Source organism: Panthera tigris, chromosome B4 (genome assembly GCF_018350195.1).
Source record: "Panthera tigris isolate Pti1 chromosome B4, P.tigris_Pti1_mat1.1, whole genome shotgun sequence".
Classification (NCBI taxonomy): Eukaryota; Metazoa; Chordata; class Mammalia; order Carnivora; family Felidae; genus Panthera; species Panthera tigris.
In genome coordinates this window covers 139949160-139965901 of record NC_056666.1, presented here as the reverse complement: position 1 = coordinate 139965901, position 16742 = coordinate 139949160, and the positions used below count along the sequence as shown (strand labels likewise).

The following is a 16742-nucleotide window of genomic DNA, read 5'->3' as shown; positions in this document are numbered from 1 at the left end:
GAGAGGGGACAGGGGATCCAAGACAGGCTCTGAGTTGTCAGCACAGAGCCTGGTGTGGGTCTCGAACCTTGAACCCTGAGATCATGAGCTGAGCCAGAGTCGGATGCTAAACCGACTGAGCCATCCAGGTGCCCTTGTCTGTAAAAAGTCTTCTCAAATTTGGAAATCTGCAGAGCAGGGAGAGCCTGCCCCCAACAGTCACTGTACTCGCGGCCACCCTTGCCTGTCTCTTCCTTCCCATCGTTTGGAGACAGACCCCGGTCATCTCGTTTCATCCATTAACACGTCCGTGTAGAGAACAGGTAAGAATTCTTAAGAACACGACCGTGACGTGCTGGTGTCTTGATGAACTGAACTTTGTTACTTTTACCGTCTCGTCCTGGGTCTGGCCTGAGGACTCCCTCCCCACCCCTGGACGTCCTCCAGCAGGGAACCCTCCGTAGCCCTCCTGCAGCCTAATGTTGGGGGCGATGGGGTCTGGTTTTGGGTCTTCCCCCAAGTACGAGTCCTTCCCGGCTGGTCACCGGGGCCAGTTCTGACGGCTTCCGGCGCTCACGTCCCGTCCTTGGACCTCTGGCCGTCCTGCCTGACAAGGACACCATATCGCTGCTGAACCCTGATCCGCGTAGGGCCGGCCCACTTGTTATTCAGTACCCTCCCCACGTGCGGGTCCAGGCCTAACTTCTCGGGATGGCCACGTCCCTGCTGAAGCCTGGACTCCGTGCCACTGGTCTCCCGTAGACACGAGCAGGCCTGCCTCGCTGCCTCACCAGGGCTGCTTTAATGTCTTGGGGGAGTTCATGGTGTTCTCATAAAAAATGTAGTGTGGTTTTTTTTTTAAGTTTATTTTTTGAGAGAGAGAGCAGGAGAGAGAATCCCAAGCAGGTTCCTTGCTGCCGGCACAGAGCCCGATGTGGGGCTCAAATCCGTGAACTGTGAGATCATGACCTGAGCCGAAAAAGAGTCCGAATGAGCCCCCAGGTGCCCCAGTAGTGTGTTTTTTCCAATTAGCTGTGTTTTTGCTGTTTGTATAGGTCCAGGTTTTTGTTTTTTTGTTTTTGTTTTTGTTTTTGTTTTTAACTCTTCTGGATTAGTATAATATGTTGTGGTTTATTAGATTATTTTTGTGGACAGCGTCCGAGAAGATGACGGTGTGAGCAGGCTTTGCCACCCGTTGGTTTTTCCGGTCTTTATCTGACTTCGGTGCAGACCAGGTCCGCCAGCCCGGAGTTGATTTGAGGGGGTTGGAGCGGACATGCTTGCCTCGGTCCTGGCACTTTACAAGGGCTTGACTTTTATTTTCCATCGGTGTGTATTTGCTTTATTTTATGGTTTGTGCCGTCATATCTTGTTTAAATAACCCTTCATTTCCCTGGAGACCTCGGGGTTTTCTTCTAAAAGCTTCCACACGGCTTCCCTGTCCATGTCCCTCCTGTCTCCTCTGGCCCCAGCGCTGACCAGTCTCCTGATTTGTTGGCTGTATCTTGGCTGTGCTTGGCCTCCCTGCAGGGGGTCAGCGCCCAGGGCGGCCAGTTCCCCGACGTGTCCCAGCACGTCCGTCGAGGCCCGGGCCACCTGTCGGATCTGTGTCTCTCAGTCCACGTCTGCAGTCACTTGGGGGTGCGTTTCTTAACGAGGTATGTGTGTGGCTCGATTCGTCACCGTGGAGAGCTGAGTTTTCGCTCGCCGTTGAGTAATTTCTCCTTTCCCGAGAGGTCCGTGAGCTCTTCCAGCCCCGGGCCAGTTTCCTCCGGTGGGCGGGCGGCTCTGCTCCCTCGGCCACCTGCGGCTCCAGGGCAGGCTCTTCAGATGCGAGTGTGGCTCTTGGTCACCTGTGGTTCCTTCGTGCACGGTTTGGAGGCATCTTGTCAGGTTTCCTGACGGAGCCCCTCGGGATTTGGGAATTCCACGGAGGGTGCAGACCGGTTTGGAGGCGATCTGTGTATTTCTTATGCCTCGTCCTTCTCTTGCCAGCACTGCTGATCGTTGAGCGTCTCCGCGGAAGTCTTCCTCGATGCCGCTCAGTGACGTTTTACACTTTTCTTCCCTCGGGAGGGCTTGCACTTCCGGTCCTTCGTTTGCCTCTCGTGCCCGCTGTTCTCGCGGGAGCCGGTAGGGTGGGCTTCTTGGTCTTGGTTCCCATCCTGGGAAGCATCTCCCTGCGTGCCTGTCGCTCCGGGTCTGGGGAGGAGCCTCTCCCAGCCCTGCCGGCGGGCCCCTCGCCCCTCGCCCCGCCCCTCACTGTGAGTCTTGGGTCGTGGGTGGTGGTTGACCTGCTGCTTTTCCGCACCTGTTGAGATCGTCATGTTCTGCCCTCGAGTCTGTCGCTGTGTGAGTCCTGATAGAACTTGTAATCTCAAGAGCACACTGGCTTCCTGGGACAGACCCCCTTGCTCGTGGCGGGCGGTGTCATTTTATACCCGAACGGACCCGGTTTGCTGCGTCGTTTCTGTTTCGTGAGTGCGTTCGCCCGTGAGCCGGGCCTCTGCCTTGCCCTGCGTCCCTGTGTCGGGACGTCCGCGTCCCTCGCCCCCGGCTGTCGGCAGGGGCTGCGTTGCCTGGTCCTCCAGTGGCCGAGCTCTTCTGAAAAACTGTCTGCTTTCCTTTTCTTTTGGGGGCGGGAGGAAAATGTGAAACTGTCAATTCCGTTCCTAAAATCAGTACTGCGATCGTGCTGAGGTCGTCTGCGTGCTTCCGCTCTGTTTTGGGGAGCTGTGTTTTCCTGCGGGTGCTTTTCCCACATCCGTTGCCACGATTGGCACTTTGACCGGGTCCCGGCTCCCCTGCCCTGTGCGCCCTCGTGCCGTGCCCAGGCCCTCCTGTGCTGGCCGGGCCGCCGGGCACATCCCCCAGCCGGGTGCTTCGCGCCTTATGGGTCAGCCTTTCTCCTTTCTGAGGCGTGTCACCCGCCAAAATAGTTCTGAAGAGCATTGTAGTGCCGTCCACGTTTTTGAGTTGAAATCCAGCGTTTTCACCCTAAGAGCGAACAGCAGAGAGGTGCCACCTGGCATATTCAACGTAGGCGCGTGTTACGAGGCTCATCATTTCTGAAAGTGAGTCCAGTGGAACCTGGGTCGTCGGGCCTCGTGCGTCGGTATCTTCCCGCCAAGGGCGACTGCCGTCCCGCGGTTGTCGCCGGGCCTCGAGCGTGGAGGTTTCTTCCTGATCGGCTGGCGTCGCGTCTGCCAGCACGCGCTTCAGCGGGATTCTTCCGTGAGCGGTATGTGCTGGGCTCAGCTCTGAGGAAATGGGCTGAGGTGACTGCGTGTTTCATGGAGGGATGTCCTTCCTGCTCCGATGAGACACGCTCTCCCTTAATTCTGTTCCTGCTTCCCGCTACCGTGGACGGGAGTCTGCTTCCTGGTCACATACGTAAGTAGATGGTGTAAGAGCAGTTTTATCGTAGCAAGGTGCTCACTTTATTTATTTAAAACAAACTTTTTTTATTACATTTATTTATTTTTGAAAGACAGAGAGAGGCAGAGCACAAGCAAGGGTGGGGCGGGGGGGGGGGGGGGGACACAGAATCCGAAGCAGGCTCCAGGCTCCGAGCCGTCAGCACAGAGCCCGACGTGGGGCTCGAACTCAGGGACTGCGAGATCATGAGCTGAAGTCGATGCTCAACTGAATGAGCCACCCAGGCACCCCCGAGGCGCTCACTTTAAGCTGATGTTTCGTCATCTGCCCTTCGTTGGGTCCTCCCTCAGTTTTTCCAGAAGCCTGGTTATCTTTCATCTGGAGGCACGTTGTGTATGAGATCTGTTCAGAAAGGCTTGAGAAGATCAAACTTTTGATCCTTTTGATGCCCCCTTGCCAAATACCAGATTTCTTAAAACAATATTCAGAGTAAAAAACAAAACAAGAAAGAAACATAAAACAAGTGCATAATTACAGGGTAGACACCCTTGTTACCACCGTGTGCTGGAGAAGACAGAGCAGCCCCCCAGCCCTTCCCGCAACCCCTTCCTGTCCCCGGGTCTACCCCTGTCTTCGCCCGTGTGGTGCTCAACTTCTTACCCTCTTTCTGAACCCCAGGCTGGGCTGTGCTTTCAAAGTCACACGAATCCTTTCTGTCTCTCCTCTCGTAACGGCCCCTTTTGGTCTCTTTCCCTTCGGAGTTCCACTGTTGAGGGAGGGGGGCCCCGTCCCTTGCAGGCTTGCGTGGGGAGCGTTTCTCGTGTGGTTTAGCGCGTCCCTCCGCCCTCCACTTGCTGTGCGCCGGTCGTGGGGCCGGGGGCTCGCCGGGTGCAGGCCCGAGGGGGGTCTGCTCGGGGCTGGCCCCGCTGCGTCCTAGGAGGCACGTGCTGGGTGCCTGTGCCGCTGCCTCGGTGCCCCATGCCTGCCCTGCTTCTTTGGGACTTGGAGCTCGTGAAGCAGAATCCGCTCAGATTGCGGTTTTTCGGCAAATACCCTGGGACGCCTTGTGATAGGTTTTCATCAAAGCCTTGTTGCTCAGGTCTGTGAGCTGATTGTGGCTCAGAAATCCTGAGTCTGGTGGCTTGTTTCGTGAAGTTCAGAATCTTCATGAGCTGTTGTTAAACAGCATTTCTTTCTGTTAAGAAATACTCTTATTTACGTTGCCTCGTTTGACCGTTGAAATAACGGAGCGTGTGCTTGTGTCAGAACACCTGTCTGCGTATGTACAGATCCTCTGAACTGTGTCCGTCCGGTCCGTGCACCTCACTGCATCGGATCACGCCTCCGCTAAGGGTGGTGAAGCAGACAAAGACCCCGCCCAAGACGGCACCCACGGGGTGCCCGGGACTGCACAACCCCACCTGCGGACGAGGAGCGCTGCGGGTAGGGCCTTGAGCAGAATCCAGGTGCCCCCCAGAGGCTTCTGCTGGCGCCCTCGGCAACGTCCGAGATGCTCTGGGCTGCTGCCGACAGCTGTCCTCCTCCGGCCTCCTGCTGAGGCCGTGAGACCCAGCGTCCTTGAATGTGCAGACCCGTGGCCCCGTGGTCACGGTCAGGCCGTGGACAGACCCGAGCTCGGGTTCTGCATCTGCTCCCAGAAAGCTCTCGGTGTCTTCCTCTGGGATTTGACAAGGCCGCTCTGGCAAAGCCCCTGGCCTGTGTCTGACACGGGGTCCCACACGGGGACCCGATACCGGTCCCCTAAGCCGGTTCCTTGGTATCGGGTCCCCGTGTGGGACAGACACTGGAGCCGCGCTTTGCAGTTGACACGGTACTCGTTCTCCGCATGGCGTGTGGGTCTTACGCCAGGAGGAGGGCAGCCGTGCAGGAGGCGTGCCCTTCGCCACCTCGGCACAGAGGCCGACCGACAGCGTGATTTGGAACGGTCTTGGAAATGAGCTGGAACTATTGTTTTTTTTTAATTTTAAAGTTTATTTATTTTGAGAGAGAGAGTGGGGGAGGGGCAGAGAGGAGAGAGAGAATCCCAAGCAGGCTGCATGCTGTCGGCACAGAGCCCGACGTGGGGCTTGAACCCACAGACTGTGAGATCATGACCTGAGCTGAAACCAAGAGCGGGACCCTTAGCCGACTGAGCCCCCCGGGTGCCCCGTAGAGCCATTGTTTTTAAGGGAAAGACCATTGTGGGTCTGGACACAGCAAAGCTGGGGGTGTTCTGACTTTTTGTCATCGATTATTTTGTAAAACTTAGATTTGCATTCTATAAAAAATGCAGCCTTAAAATTTCTCGTTTTCGTCCTGACATTTTGATGTTTGGTGTTCAATGAGGAACATCTTGTTTCATTTGTATTTTCATTAAGTGTTTAGTTTATGACCGAATTTATATTCTCTTTCGGTGTCCTTGTGAGTCAAATTGATGAATCATTGCTTTGATTCAGCAGGAAGGATAACAGGGCTGTGGAAACGCTTTGGCCTTTGGGGGTTTTGAAGTGAGCACTCCCTCCACACAAGTGTTTTCACACACCCTTTGCATTTTATGGCCCCTGCAAGGGTCCTGTCTCCCGACGGTCCTGCAGGTGCCACCGTCAGCCCTGGCCCCCAGCTGTCCCCTCTCTTTCCCTCTTGAGGTGACTGGAGGGGACACCCGTGCCCCCCTCACCCCCGCCCTTGGCAACAGTTTTAATCGGTCGCTGGATGCGGTCGGCACGTGTGGCCTACATAACGCGTCAGGACCTGAGAGGTTTGCTCGGCGTATTTCCGTGTCTGGTCTGGTAGGCCCTCGAGTGAGTTAGCAGCGGGTGGAGGCTGTGGGCGGCTGCAGGTCGGGCTGGGCCCAGCAGACGGGGGACAGCATGAGACAGCAGTGTGCGTGGCTGAGAGTGGCCGCGAAGGTGTGGACGGCGGTCTGTGAAGAGCGACCCCGTCATTTCTAGTTTCTACGATGAAACGTTCATGCGCTCCTTTGAAGCTAAACTCTGAGTTTTTCCGTGTTTTAGATTAAATAGGATTGCGAATCAGGTGGCCATTCAGCGGAAGAAGCAGTTTGTGGAGAGAGCCCACAGCTACTGGCTGCTCAAAAGGCTGTCGAGGAACGGCGCCCCCCTGCTGCGGCGACTCCAGTCCAGCCTGCAGTCCCAGAGGAGCACGCAGCAGGTACGTGGTCGTCTGCCCTCAGCGTCGCCTGCCCTCCTGATGCGCTGAGCGGTCCCTGCGACCCCCGGGAGCAGCGCCTGCTGGAGGCTGCGCGTGTTGCCAGCCCGTCAGGCCCCAGGCCCCAGGCTCCCCGTCCGCGAGCCCCGGTCCGGGCCGCTTCTAGAAGTGCAGGAGGACCCTGTGTGCCCTGGGCTGTCTCAGCTGCGGGTTGTGCGAACGACTCTCCTCTGTCTGTGTCACCTCGTGTGTCTGGACATGTTGGGGATGCCCAGGGAAGTCATTACCGTGCTGGCCACGTCGGGTGGGAGCCACAGGAGGTGAGGCCTGGGCCCCTCGGACGCATGCCTGTGTGCTGGGCTGGGAGTTGGGGTTTGGATATGTGCAAGGAGTGGTTCGTTTTCAGGGCTTTGCTCTGAAGGCCGTTTCGCGGTGACCGCAGTGGGCGGGGAAGGAGAGGAAAGCTGGGTGAGTGAGAAGAAACGGGGCTTGCTTTTTTTTCTTAAGCTTCTTAATTTATTTTTTGGAGCGAGACAGTGCGAGCAGCGGAGGGCAGAGAGAGGGAGAGAGAAGGAATCCCAAGCAGACTCCGTGCTGCCAGCATAGAGCGCGATGCGGGCCCCCAGCTCAGGAAACCGTGAGATCATGACCTGAACTGAAACCAAGAGTCTGACTGGGCCCCCCGGGTGCTCCAGGAGTTGCTTTTTTTTTTCTATTTATTTATTTATTTTTAATTTTTTTTAATGTTTATTTATTTTTGAGACAGAGAGAGACAGAGCATGAATGGGGGAGGGGCAGAGAGAGAGGGAGACACAGAATCGGAAGCAGGCTCCAGGCTCTGAGCCATCAGCCCAGAGCCCGACGCGGGGCTTGAACTCACGAACCGTGAGATCGTGACCTGAGCTGAAGTCGGACGCTCAACCGACTGAGCCACCCAGGCGCCCCAGGAGTTGCTTTTTAAAAGCAAAATGAAACAGGCCGTTGAATTTTAGTAAATTTGGTTTGTAGAACCATCTGATAGTGTGAAGCAGTTCTGAGAGAATGAATTTAGAAAGTAAGAAATTGGCTCTGTGAGATGTCACAAAAATAAATTGAATACAAAAATGGCTTTTCGGCGCATCGCCCAAAATTTTGGGTTGGCGCACTTGATGTTGAGGGGAGCGGGCGGCTCTGTAGGGGGGAAGAGCTGTGTCCGCGATTGGCCTCGGGCTGCGAAGCCCGGAGGACGCAGCAGAGAGCGGGCCCCCCTCGTTGCCTGTCCGCCCCTCTGGGCACGTGCGGGGACTGTCCTTCCAGCACATTCACGCCGGATGGCTGCGGCTGCCATGCTGCCGTCACCTCGGAGGCTGTCTGCATGCTCGCTCTCTCTCTCGATCCTGGGTTGCCAGGTGGCTGAGTGTGTCGGAGGGGACACAGATGCGGTTGGACACCGGATCCACCGGGGTCCCGGTCGGTGGGGTTCTCCGGGCTGGAGTCAGCCCCTCTGCTGTGCTCTGGGCTTGGGCCACAGCTTCCCGGAGGCTGCTCGGCCGTAGCAGGTGCGAACCCGTCCCTCCCAGTGCGGTAGAGCCGCGGCCTGGAGAGCGTGCGGCCGTGGAGCGCGCGGACAGCTCGTTCGCCCTCTCCCCTCCGGGGAGAGGCCCTCCCGTCTCTGCCGATCCTCCTTCTGGTCACGGCCGGAGACCCGGGCGAGCGTGTCCCTCTCCACCTCCCTGCCCCTGGCCTGGGGGATGGGGCCGGCCCTAGGGAGCCCGTCATCTGGACTTTTTCTGATCCTATGGTGACACAAAAAGGTGAAACGTGAACACGTTTAAATGCTCGGTTAAAAAACCTTACGCATCTTAACATCTTTTTTATACTTTCGAAAACCACAGCTAAATCGAAGATTCTGGGCCTCTCTGGGGTTGCTCTTGACCCTCTTCCATCTGGGGGAAGGAAGGGTGTGCTTCTTGGGCCCGATGCCCTTCTGAGGGTGTGGTGGTCCGGGCCAGTGCCTGGTGCCTGCAGCGCCATCCGAGTCACGTCCATGGACGGTCCCGCGTGGCTGGGGCAGAGGTGCTGGGTCGAGCATTCCAGTACACTGAAGGGGGCCCACTTAATCTGAAGTCTTGGCTACGCTGGGCGCATGTGCACGTGAGGCCCGGCCGTGCGAATGTCCCGAGGTGCACTGGGGTCGCGGACCGCTGTGGATACATCCCTTGTGTCTTAAGCGTGCTGCCCACCCTGGGGACCGTGTGCATCCCACACACGCTTGGGTCTGGGGGTCAGGATCCCCGGTTAACCTTACGTCGCACCTGGGGGTCTTTGTTAGCGACGGCTGCTTCGATCACATGCTGTGTGTCCCTCCTCCCTTTGGGAATGGAGTTGGTGTTCCCCTTCGGGGCTTTGTGCCCATGGGACGGGTGAGCCAGTGGAAGCGACCGGCCTGGGGCTACCACGTATGAAATCAGTGTGTAGGGACAGGAAGATGACATGTGGGAGTGTTCGCGTCCTTGGCATGAGGAACCGCGTGGATTTGAGTCTGTATGACTCCAGCGTTGACCCCCTGGAGCGCACCTGGCTTGGCCTGCGGGGGCGAGTTAGTGGCACGGTTGTCGGAAGCTCCCCCGTGTGGCTTGCACAGGCACCCCCGTTTGCCTCCCTTTGCTCCCAGACGGTGCTTTCCTGCGTCACCCTGTAGGGGCTGACTTCTCTGCAGGGTCCGGAACAGTAATGTTCCGCACAGAACATGTGGGGCTTGGTGTGATGTTCACGTGGTTTTGAAAATTCAGAAATACTTGATGTCAGGGTTTAACTTTGTCTGTATTTCTGGACAGCCGCTCTGAGCTGGGCTGTGGAGGAGGTCAGGGGCAGCCCTTCCCTCCCGTGGCTGACCTGGTGGGGGACAGATGGGTGGACGGGACGAGCTGGTTTGAGGGTGAGGTCGCTCACGTCCGGGCAGACGAGGGGCGTCAGGTTGGCCTCCCGGGTGCTGCTGGGCACGGCAGTCTTCGAGGATCCGGCCGGGCTCTTCTGGGCTGGCCTTGAGCGCAGGGTCCCTGTGGGCACCTTCCTGGGGACCTTCATGGCGACCCCCTCCAGAGCCTGTTCTCACTGTCCTGAGATCCTGGTTTGGGTGAGGTTCAGTGGGCAGGGGGAAGGCGAGGCTCCTGTCTGTCTTGTTCTCAGGCTCTGGAGCCAGCAGTGCCTCCTGCTGTCACAGGTGCGTCTCTGGTTCCTCTCTGCTGGCTTTAGGACAGCACAGTCCCCCTCCTGTGCTGGGGGCACGGCTTCTCGCCACCCATCCTGCTGCTGCAGGTGTGAGGCTCAGCACTGTGACCTGGTTTCCTCCGTGCACCCTGCCTTAGGGGCAGGGAGCCCTGCCTCTTTGGGGTCTTACGTCCTTGGTACCACCCTGGGACTCGGGTAGATGTGCTGGGGCCCTCACCCCTTGGGGCTGGCCTGGCCTGCCCCCCCCCCCCCCCCAGGTGTCCTCCCATTTGTCAGGTGGAAGGTGGCTAACGTGATCCTCTAGCATTCTCTTTCCTGGTAGCGTTTCGGTACCAGAAACCACTTGGCCTTTCTCCTGCTTTCTGGAGTCTTCCGGGATAGGTTTTTATGTAGGAAACAAAGATTGCTGAAGAGCAGAGTCCAGAAACTCAGGCCCTTTTATGTAGGTGAAGCCGTGCGCATTGGGGTCAGGTCCTGTGCTGCAGGCCGTCGTGTGAGGAGAGCGGCCCTCGGCGGCGGCCCTGTCGTCCCCCGTGCGGGGCATGAGTGCAGCAGGGACACGGCAGGTGGCACCCACCAGCTCTCTCCTGCTGCGTAGGGTCACCAGGCTGAACACCCTTTTGGTTGATGTTTTCAGACTGTTCATTCAGACTAATGGACAAGGTGATTTTCAGATGCTTTTGGGGGATTTGGTTTTCTAAATCTACTTTTTTATTTGCTGACCAGCTGTTTATACAGCTGCTGTTAATGTTAACTTAATGCCTGAGATTTTTACAATTTTTTTTTTTCTTAAAGTAGGCTCCAGGCCCCACGTAGGGCTTGGTGGAACCCACATCCTCAAGAAGAGACTCTCTTTCTACCAGCTGAGTTAGCTAAGTGCCCTGTTCCATGCCTGACGCCTTTATTTAAAGTTTCTTTATAATCTCTACACCCAACGTGGGGCTTGAACTCACGACCCCGAGATCAAGAGTCGCACGCTCTTCTGCCTGAGCCAGCCACGCACCCCCACCTGAGACTCCAGTAACATTAAAAGAGGTTCTGTGATTCGCATCTGGCGGATGGATGGTGAGGCAGCCTCTCCCTAGAGCCAGAGAGCGCCTGGAGGGGAGGCTCCGGCCCAGCCTTCTTGTCCCCTTGCTAGTGGGGAGAGTCTGCGTAGCTTGGTTGATGGTCGTCTGCCCACAGGCCCTGTGGTTGGGGCATCGTGTCGCAGCCCCGTGCTTGTGGCCTCAGAGGCAGGTGCTCTGCGCTCGGACAAGGAGGGAGGGGCATCCAGGGGATGGAGCCCTGCCTGGTGGGTGTGCTGCTTTAGCTCTGTCTGGGTGGGGGGGGACTCCAGGGGCAGAGTGGTCCAGAGAGAGCGAGAAGGGGGTTCGATGAGCGTGGAACACGCTCCGGAATCTGATGGTGAGCACCCTGCCCGAGGCCGTGGGTGTGCGTCCGTCCGCAGGAATGGTGAGGTGATGCCAGCCGAGGTGGGGACTTTCTCTCGGCCCAGGTCACACGTATGCGGTTGCAGTAGGCGTCCTGGGCTGCTGTGGCCTGGAGGCCCCAGGCAGCTGTTGGAAGCCCGCATGGGGACAGATGGGAGCGTCTTAGTGGAGCTGAGGTTCGGGGACAGGTGGAGGGGTGCCCTCGCCACGCCCCGACCACCTCTTCCTCCGCCGCCTGCCCCGGGCCTGCCCGAGAGCTGTGATCTTCAGCTGAGGCGCAGACCGAGAGGGGTCTCAGCTCCTGGCACGTGGTGGTGCTCGCCGTGTGCCGCGGTGGAAGGTGGGGTCTGTAGGTGAGGACAGGAGGCCGCCGCAGGAGCAGACGGTGGCCCCTCGGCCTGGGCAGACCTCGAGGGACAGGGAGGGAAGGGTGGGCTGCGGGGGAGCCTGGAGGAGGGCCCGGCGCCGGGCCAGGCAGTGAGGGACACTTGGATGGGAGCACGGGGGGCCTTGGGTTGTAACTTTCTGGAGGTGGAGTGTCCCCCCAACCCCCGTGCGGGGAAGTCCTCTCTGGCCGTCACGGGGACGTCCTCGGCTGCCACGGGCCTGCTCACTGGTGGCCCTGTCTGGTGTCGTAGCCCGAGCGTTTCTTCCTGGCGCTGCGGTCGGAGGTGCGCCGGGCAGGGCTGCCGTCGGTGTGCTGTCTGCCGCCTTCCGCCTCTTTGCATTTTGGAGGTGGCGTTTCTGTGTTTGAAGACGCCGGAGTAGGGATGGTCGTCTGAGGTCGGTGGCACGTGTGTTCCTCCAAGGAAGCACCGAGTGGCGACCACGGGCCGCCGGTTTCAGAGCCGTTGGGCGTGGGCGCCCCCCCACTCCCCTGCAGCAGTCTCGGCCCCGGGCTCTGCTCCCCGGGCTGTCCCGGCCACTCCCGGTTTCCCATGACCCCTGCTCCGGTGCCGGGGTCGGGATGCCCGTGTCCGTGCGCGCGCGCGCGGAAGCTCCCCCTGGCCCAGCGGGGCCGGCAGACGCCCCTTTGGCCCGCGGAGACCCCGTGGCGCTCCGCGGGGCGAGTCCGCGCTGGGTGGGCGCCCCGGCCGGCTCGCGGGGCCGGCACGGTCGGCGGCTCCCCCGGGAGGGTCTGAGGCCGACTTCCGGTTAATTTCCTCAGAGAGAAAACGACGAGGAGATTCAAGCTGCCAAAGAGAAGCTGAAGTACTGGCAGCGGCTGCGGCACGACCTGGAGCGCGCGCGGCTGCTGATCGAGCTCCTGCGCAAGCGGGAGAAGCTCAAGCGGGAGCAGGTGAGGCCCGGCGCCCCTCGCGGGGTCCCCGCGGGCAGCGTGAGGGCTTCCGGGCGGCGGGGCGAGGGGGGGCGTCGGCCCCCAGCCTGGAGGCGGCCGGGGGCGGGGGGGGGGGGGCACCACGCGGGGCGCGCCTGGGGAGAGGCCGCGGTGGGGGGTGGGGCGCGGCCTTCCCCGGCGGGCGGTGCGGGGAGCGCGACCGCGTGACCGCGGGCCGTGTTCGCAGGTGAAGGTAGAGCAGATGGCCCTGGAGCTGCGGCTGACGCCGCTCACGGTGCTGCTGCGCTCCGTGCTGGACCAGCTGCAGGAGAAGGACCCGGCTCGGATATTCGCCCAGCCGGTGAGCCTGAAGGAGGTGGGTGCTCACGCGCTGGCGTCGGGGTCGCCCCGCGGCTTCTCCGGTACCCGTTCCCTAGGTAGCGCGTTAGCCTGCTCAGCTGCTAGGCGTCGGTTTCTACTGGACGCGTGTTTAAGCTCTGTCTCGTTAAGACAGTGAAAACGAGAGGTGAAAGTCGCCTCTCAGCGAGCAGCCGGGCAGCAGCCGGTTGGCGGCTGTCCGCGCAGATGAGCGCACCGGTTGCCGTGTGTTGGGTTTAAGGAGCTTGAGTGAGCGGGGCCCCTGGCGGGACGTGGGGTCTATACGTGGCGCCTGTCGGCGCCGCCCCCGGGGGTGCGAGAGTCCCCAGGGCCGTGCGCGTGTGCGTGCGCGTGTCTCGTGTGTTACGTGGCGGGTGTATTGCTTGTGTAGGATGAATAAGCGTCCTTCTTTGTTTGTAAACGATTATTTTTCCTCCCTGAAATTAGGTACCAGATTATTTGGATCACATTAAACATCCCATGGACTTTGCCACAATGAGGAAACGGTTAGAAGCTCAAGGGTATAGACACCTCACTGAGTTTGAGGAGGATTTTAATCTCATTGTAGATAACTGCATGAAGTACAATGCCAAGGACACGGTGTTTTATAGAGCCGCCGTGAGGCTGCGCGATCAGGGCGGTGTTGTTCTGAGGCAGGCCAGGCGCCAGGCCGACAGCATCGGCTTCGAGGAGGCCTCGGGGATGCACCTGCCCGAGCGGCCTGCTGCGGCCCCTCGGCGGCCTTTCTCCTGGGAAGACGGTAAGCACCAGCCCCGGGCGCGGGCGCAGGCGGGCGAGTGTCCTTCCCCGCAGGCTGTGTCCGCGAGGCCCGACGGGGCTAGCGCGCGGGCCGCACGCGTACTGCACGTTTGCTAGTAGCCTTGTGAGGAGTGGAAGGAATTGACTTCCTAGACATGTTTTTAACCCAGCACTCCCGAAGTACCGTGCTTTTAGCACGCCATCCACGTAAAAATTGCCGAGCATATTTTTCACGGGCGTTTACTTTGTCTTTACCACGTGCTGTGTATTTTGCACGCCTAGCACCTTTCTGTTCCCAGCGGGCACGTTTCGGGAACCTAGAGGGACCCGTGTGGGCAGTGGGGACAGCCTAGGTCTGCCTGCTACAGGCCGAGAAGCAGGTCAGCTGGGGTTTGCACCCTGGGCGGGCCCCAGTCTGCTTCCGAGGATGCCTGCGGCTGAGGAAAGGCCTCAGGAGTGGCCGTGTGCCGAGCCCGCTGGACTCCGGCCGCGCGGGCTTCCGAGTGCGGGCGTGTGGCCCAGGTGCGGCACGGTGGTCTGTCTGTTCACTTGTTCCCGTCCTTGGGGACGGGGGCTGGTCCCTGTGCCTTGCTCTGGCCATCACGCCGCAGCCGCTAGGCCACCTCCCTGGAATAAGAAGGGGCTCGCAGGCTGCCGCGGATCGGGTCTTTGAGGAGACGGGCGAGTGGGTGACTGGTGTTTCCTCAGCAAAAGTCTGACAGTCAGGTTTCACTAGGGGTAAGTTCATGGCTGAGAAGTCCTAATGTGTCTCCTCAGCGTTCGTGCGGGGAGATGGCCGAGCTAGCGGGATGCACGTCACATCCAGTCTGCTTGGGCAGCGGCCGATTTCACGCCGTGCCGACGCCCACAGGCCAGGCCATTATCTTTAGGGCTTCAAAGGACGTGATTTTTGTTTACGTGAATGGTTTTGAGGCTCTGTCATTTGTGAAGTGGTGCTGGAGACAGCAGGGCTGCAAGCCGGCCTGTTGTGCTTCAGGCTTCCTTACGTATTTATTTCACGGTACCGGTGTCTCGTTACTTCGTGAAAAGCACAGACATTTTAGCAACACTTGTTTGTGGAGGAAGGTGCCGCTTGCTCCTGGTGGTTGTGCCGTGGCTTCTGTCTCCCTCTCGCTCCCCGTTTTATCTTAGATCTAAAGAGTGGTTTCTTTCTTGGCCACCTTTCACTGATCTAAGGTAATTTTGTGCTTCATAAGTTTTGTCGTTTTGTTGAAACCAAGAACCCTAGGGATTTTTGTAGTAAACGTGCCCGAAATGGAAAACTACCAGCGTATGGCGTGGCCCAGTTTTAGTAGAGCCACACGGCGGTCTGGGTCCAGAGGTGAGCTCAGACAGGAGCTGCGGTGGCCAAACAGAGTCTGCACGGGTGGCCCCGGGCTTGTGGTCAGCGGAGCCCGCCTCCCTCGGGGGCAGCCCTGGTGGGCCTCTTCCACCGGCCTTCACCAGACAGCGTGGTTCGGGCGCGCGCCGGGAGAGGCGCTAGCCCTCCTTCCGCGCACTGTGGCCCTGTGTGCCTGGCCAGCCAGCCACAGGCGTACGAGCTTTCCTCCAGGGGAGTCCGGACAGCCACGGGGTGAAAGCTGGTCTCCCTGTGGCAGTGCCCGTCGCGGGTTTGGAGTGAGCGTGGAGGGGCTTGTGGGGCTCCCCGCGGGCAGGGCCTGTGCTGGCGAGGTGGTCTCGGGGGGCACCGGTAGCCGATGACTGACGGGGTGTCCTTCGACTTCAGTGGACAGGTTGCTGAACCCAGCCAACAGGGCCCACATGGTCCTAGAGGAGCAGCTAAGGGAGCTGCTGGACAAGCTGGACCTCACGTGCGCCATGAAGTCCAGCGGGTCTCGGAGCAAGCGGGCCAAGCTCCTGAAAAAGGAGATCGCGGTCCTTCGGAACAAGCTGAGCCAGCAGCACAGCCAGCCCCCGCCCGCGGAATCAGGTATTGGAAGCTTTGAAGAGGAAAGTGCTCAGCTGGGGCAGGAGACGGGGGAGGAAGGTAAGCACACGCTCAGTGTCCGTCCCTCCCTGCCCGGGGTCCCCACCGGGCTGGTTTCCTGTCACAGTCGGTGCCACCGTGCTGCATCTCGGCCTTTAGGTGGTCACAAAGTTGAAGACCCAGAATAAGCCCTCTTTTTCCAACTCGTTGCTGAAAGACTATTTAGAAACGGTGGTTTAGGCCTCGTACGCCTCCCAGAATGGTCGTAGGGTAGACGTGGCTTCTGTGACAAGAGTGATGGCTGTTTTTGTTGGTCGTAGCAGCTCCCGAGAGGGCCGTGATGCCACTGTCACGTGAATCCTCCCCTCTGGCGTCCAAAGGGTGGACGGTGACGCACGCGCCGTCGCCAGGGAGCGGGGAGCTGACCTGGAGCTGCCTGGTGGGCCTCCGACGTGTCACACACACAGCGGTGACAGCTGGCGACCTTAACTGGGGCGTACGTCCGGGAGAGGAGCTGGACACTGGGGACGGGTCCGTGGATAGGAAGTAGTTGGGAAGAAGCGCGTCCCCCCCCCCCCGGTGCTCACGTGAGCCTCCGCCCAGGTGGCTGTAGGTGGCGGGCCTTGTGCTCGGGACACGCGCCGTCGGTGGTTTGAGCACCTGGAACCTGGTGGAACCTGCTAGAAGCAGCTCCTCGCTGTCCTGCGCTCTCCTGATCGTAGAGTCCGCCCCGTTCGGTGTCCCGGAAGGGAAGGCGCAGTGAGATCTCACACCGGCTGCTGGCGGTTCGGCTCGGAGTCCGAGCTTTCTCTCGGCGCGTCCAAACTCGGACCGCAAGAGCAGCGGGACGGGCGCGCGAAGTTGTTCTAGTTGGCTCGTGGGAAAAGGGCTCACGCGGGCCGTGGGCGTCTGTCGGCGGGGGCGGCCCCGCGTGCAGCCAGTCCCAGGAGGGGGCCGTTGGTGATGACCTTCCGTCCCCCTGAACCTGACCCGGTCCCCCTGTGGCGCTGCCCCGCGGGGCGGCTCCGGCCCTCGAGCTCCTCTTTCTCCTGGGAGTGGCCGCTTGTGCGCACAGCTGAGACTTGTGCGGCTTCCCCTCACACCAGGCCTGGTTTGTTTCCGCTCGCAGGGCCTTGGCCTGGGCCCCCCGAGTGACAGATGCAGGCTCTCGGTCCTCCCTTGTGGGGGACGAGAGGAGGGGCCGCGTTCT

General features: G+C 59.8%; 1 protein-coding gene across 6 annotated transcripts in view; it reads left to right on the top strand.

The window, feature by feature from the left end:
* The window catches only part of BRD1 (bromodomain containing 1), a 42637-nt gene that overhangs the window by 10976 nt on the left and 14919 nt on the right, over positions 1 to 16742 (top strand). For 4 of the 6 annotated variants that reach the window (XR_006220314.1, XM_042993561.1, XM_042993564.1 and 1 more), the window contains 5 exons: positions 6372 to 6528; positions 12337 to 12468; positions 12695 to 12823; positions 13273 to 13585; positions 15332 to 15592. Coding sequence is in view for 5 of the 6 variants with exons in the window: in XM_042993561.1 (XP_042849495.1) it covers positions 6372 to 6528; positions 12337 to 12468; positions 12695 to 12823; positions 13273 to 13585; positions 15332 to 15592 (992 nt within the window). In the remaining variant the exon portion in view is untranslated. The remainder of the gene's footprint in view (positions 1 to 6371; positions 6529 to 12336; positions 12469 to 12694; positions 12824 to 13272; positions 13586 to 15331; positions 15593 to 16742) is intronic. The other 2 variants (XM_042993563.1, XM_042993560.1) reach the window with 1 other exon arrangement.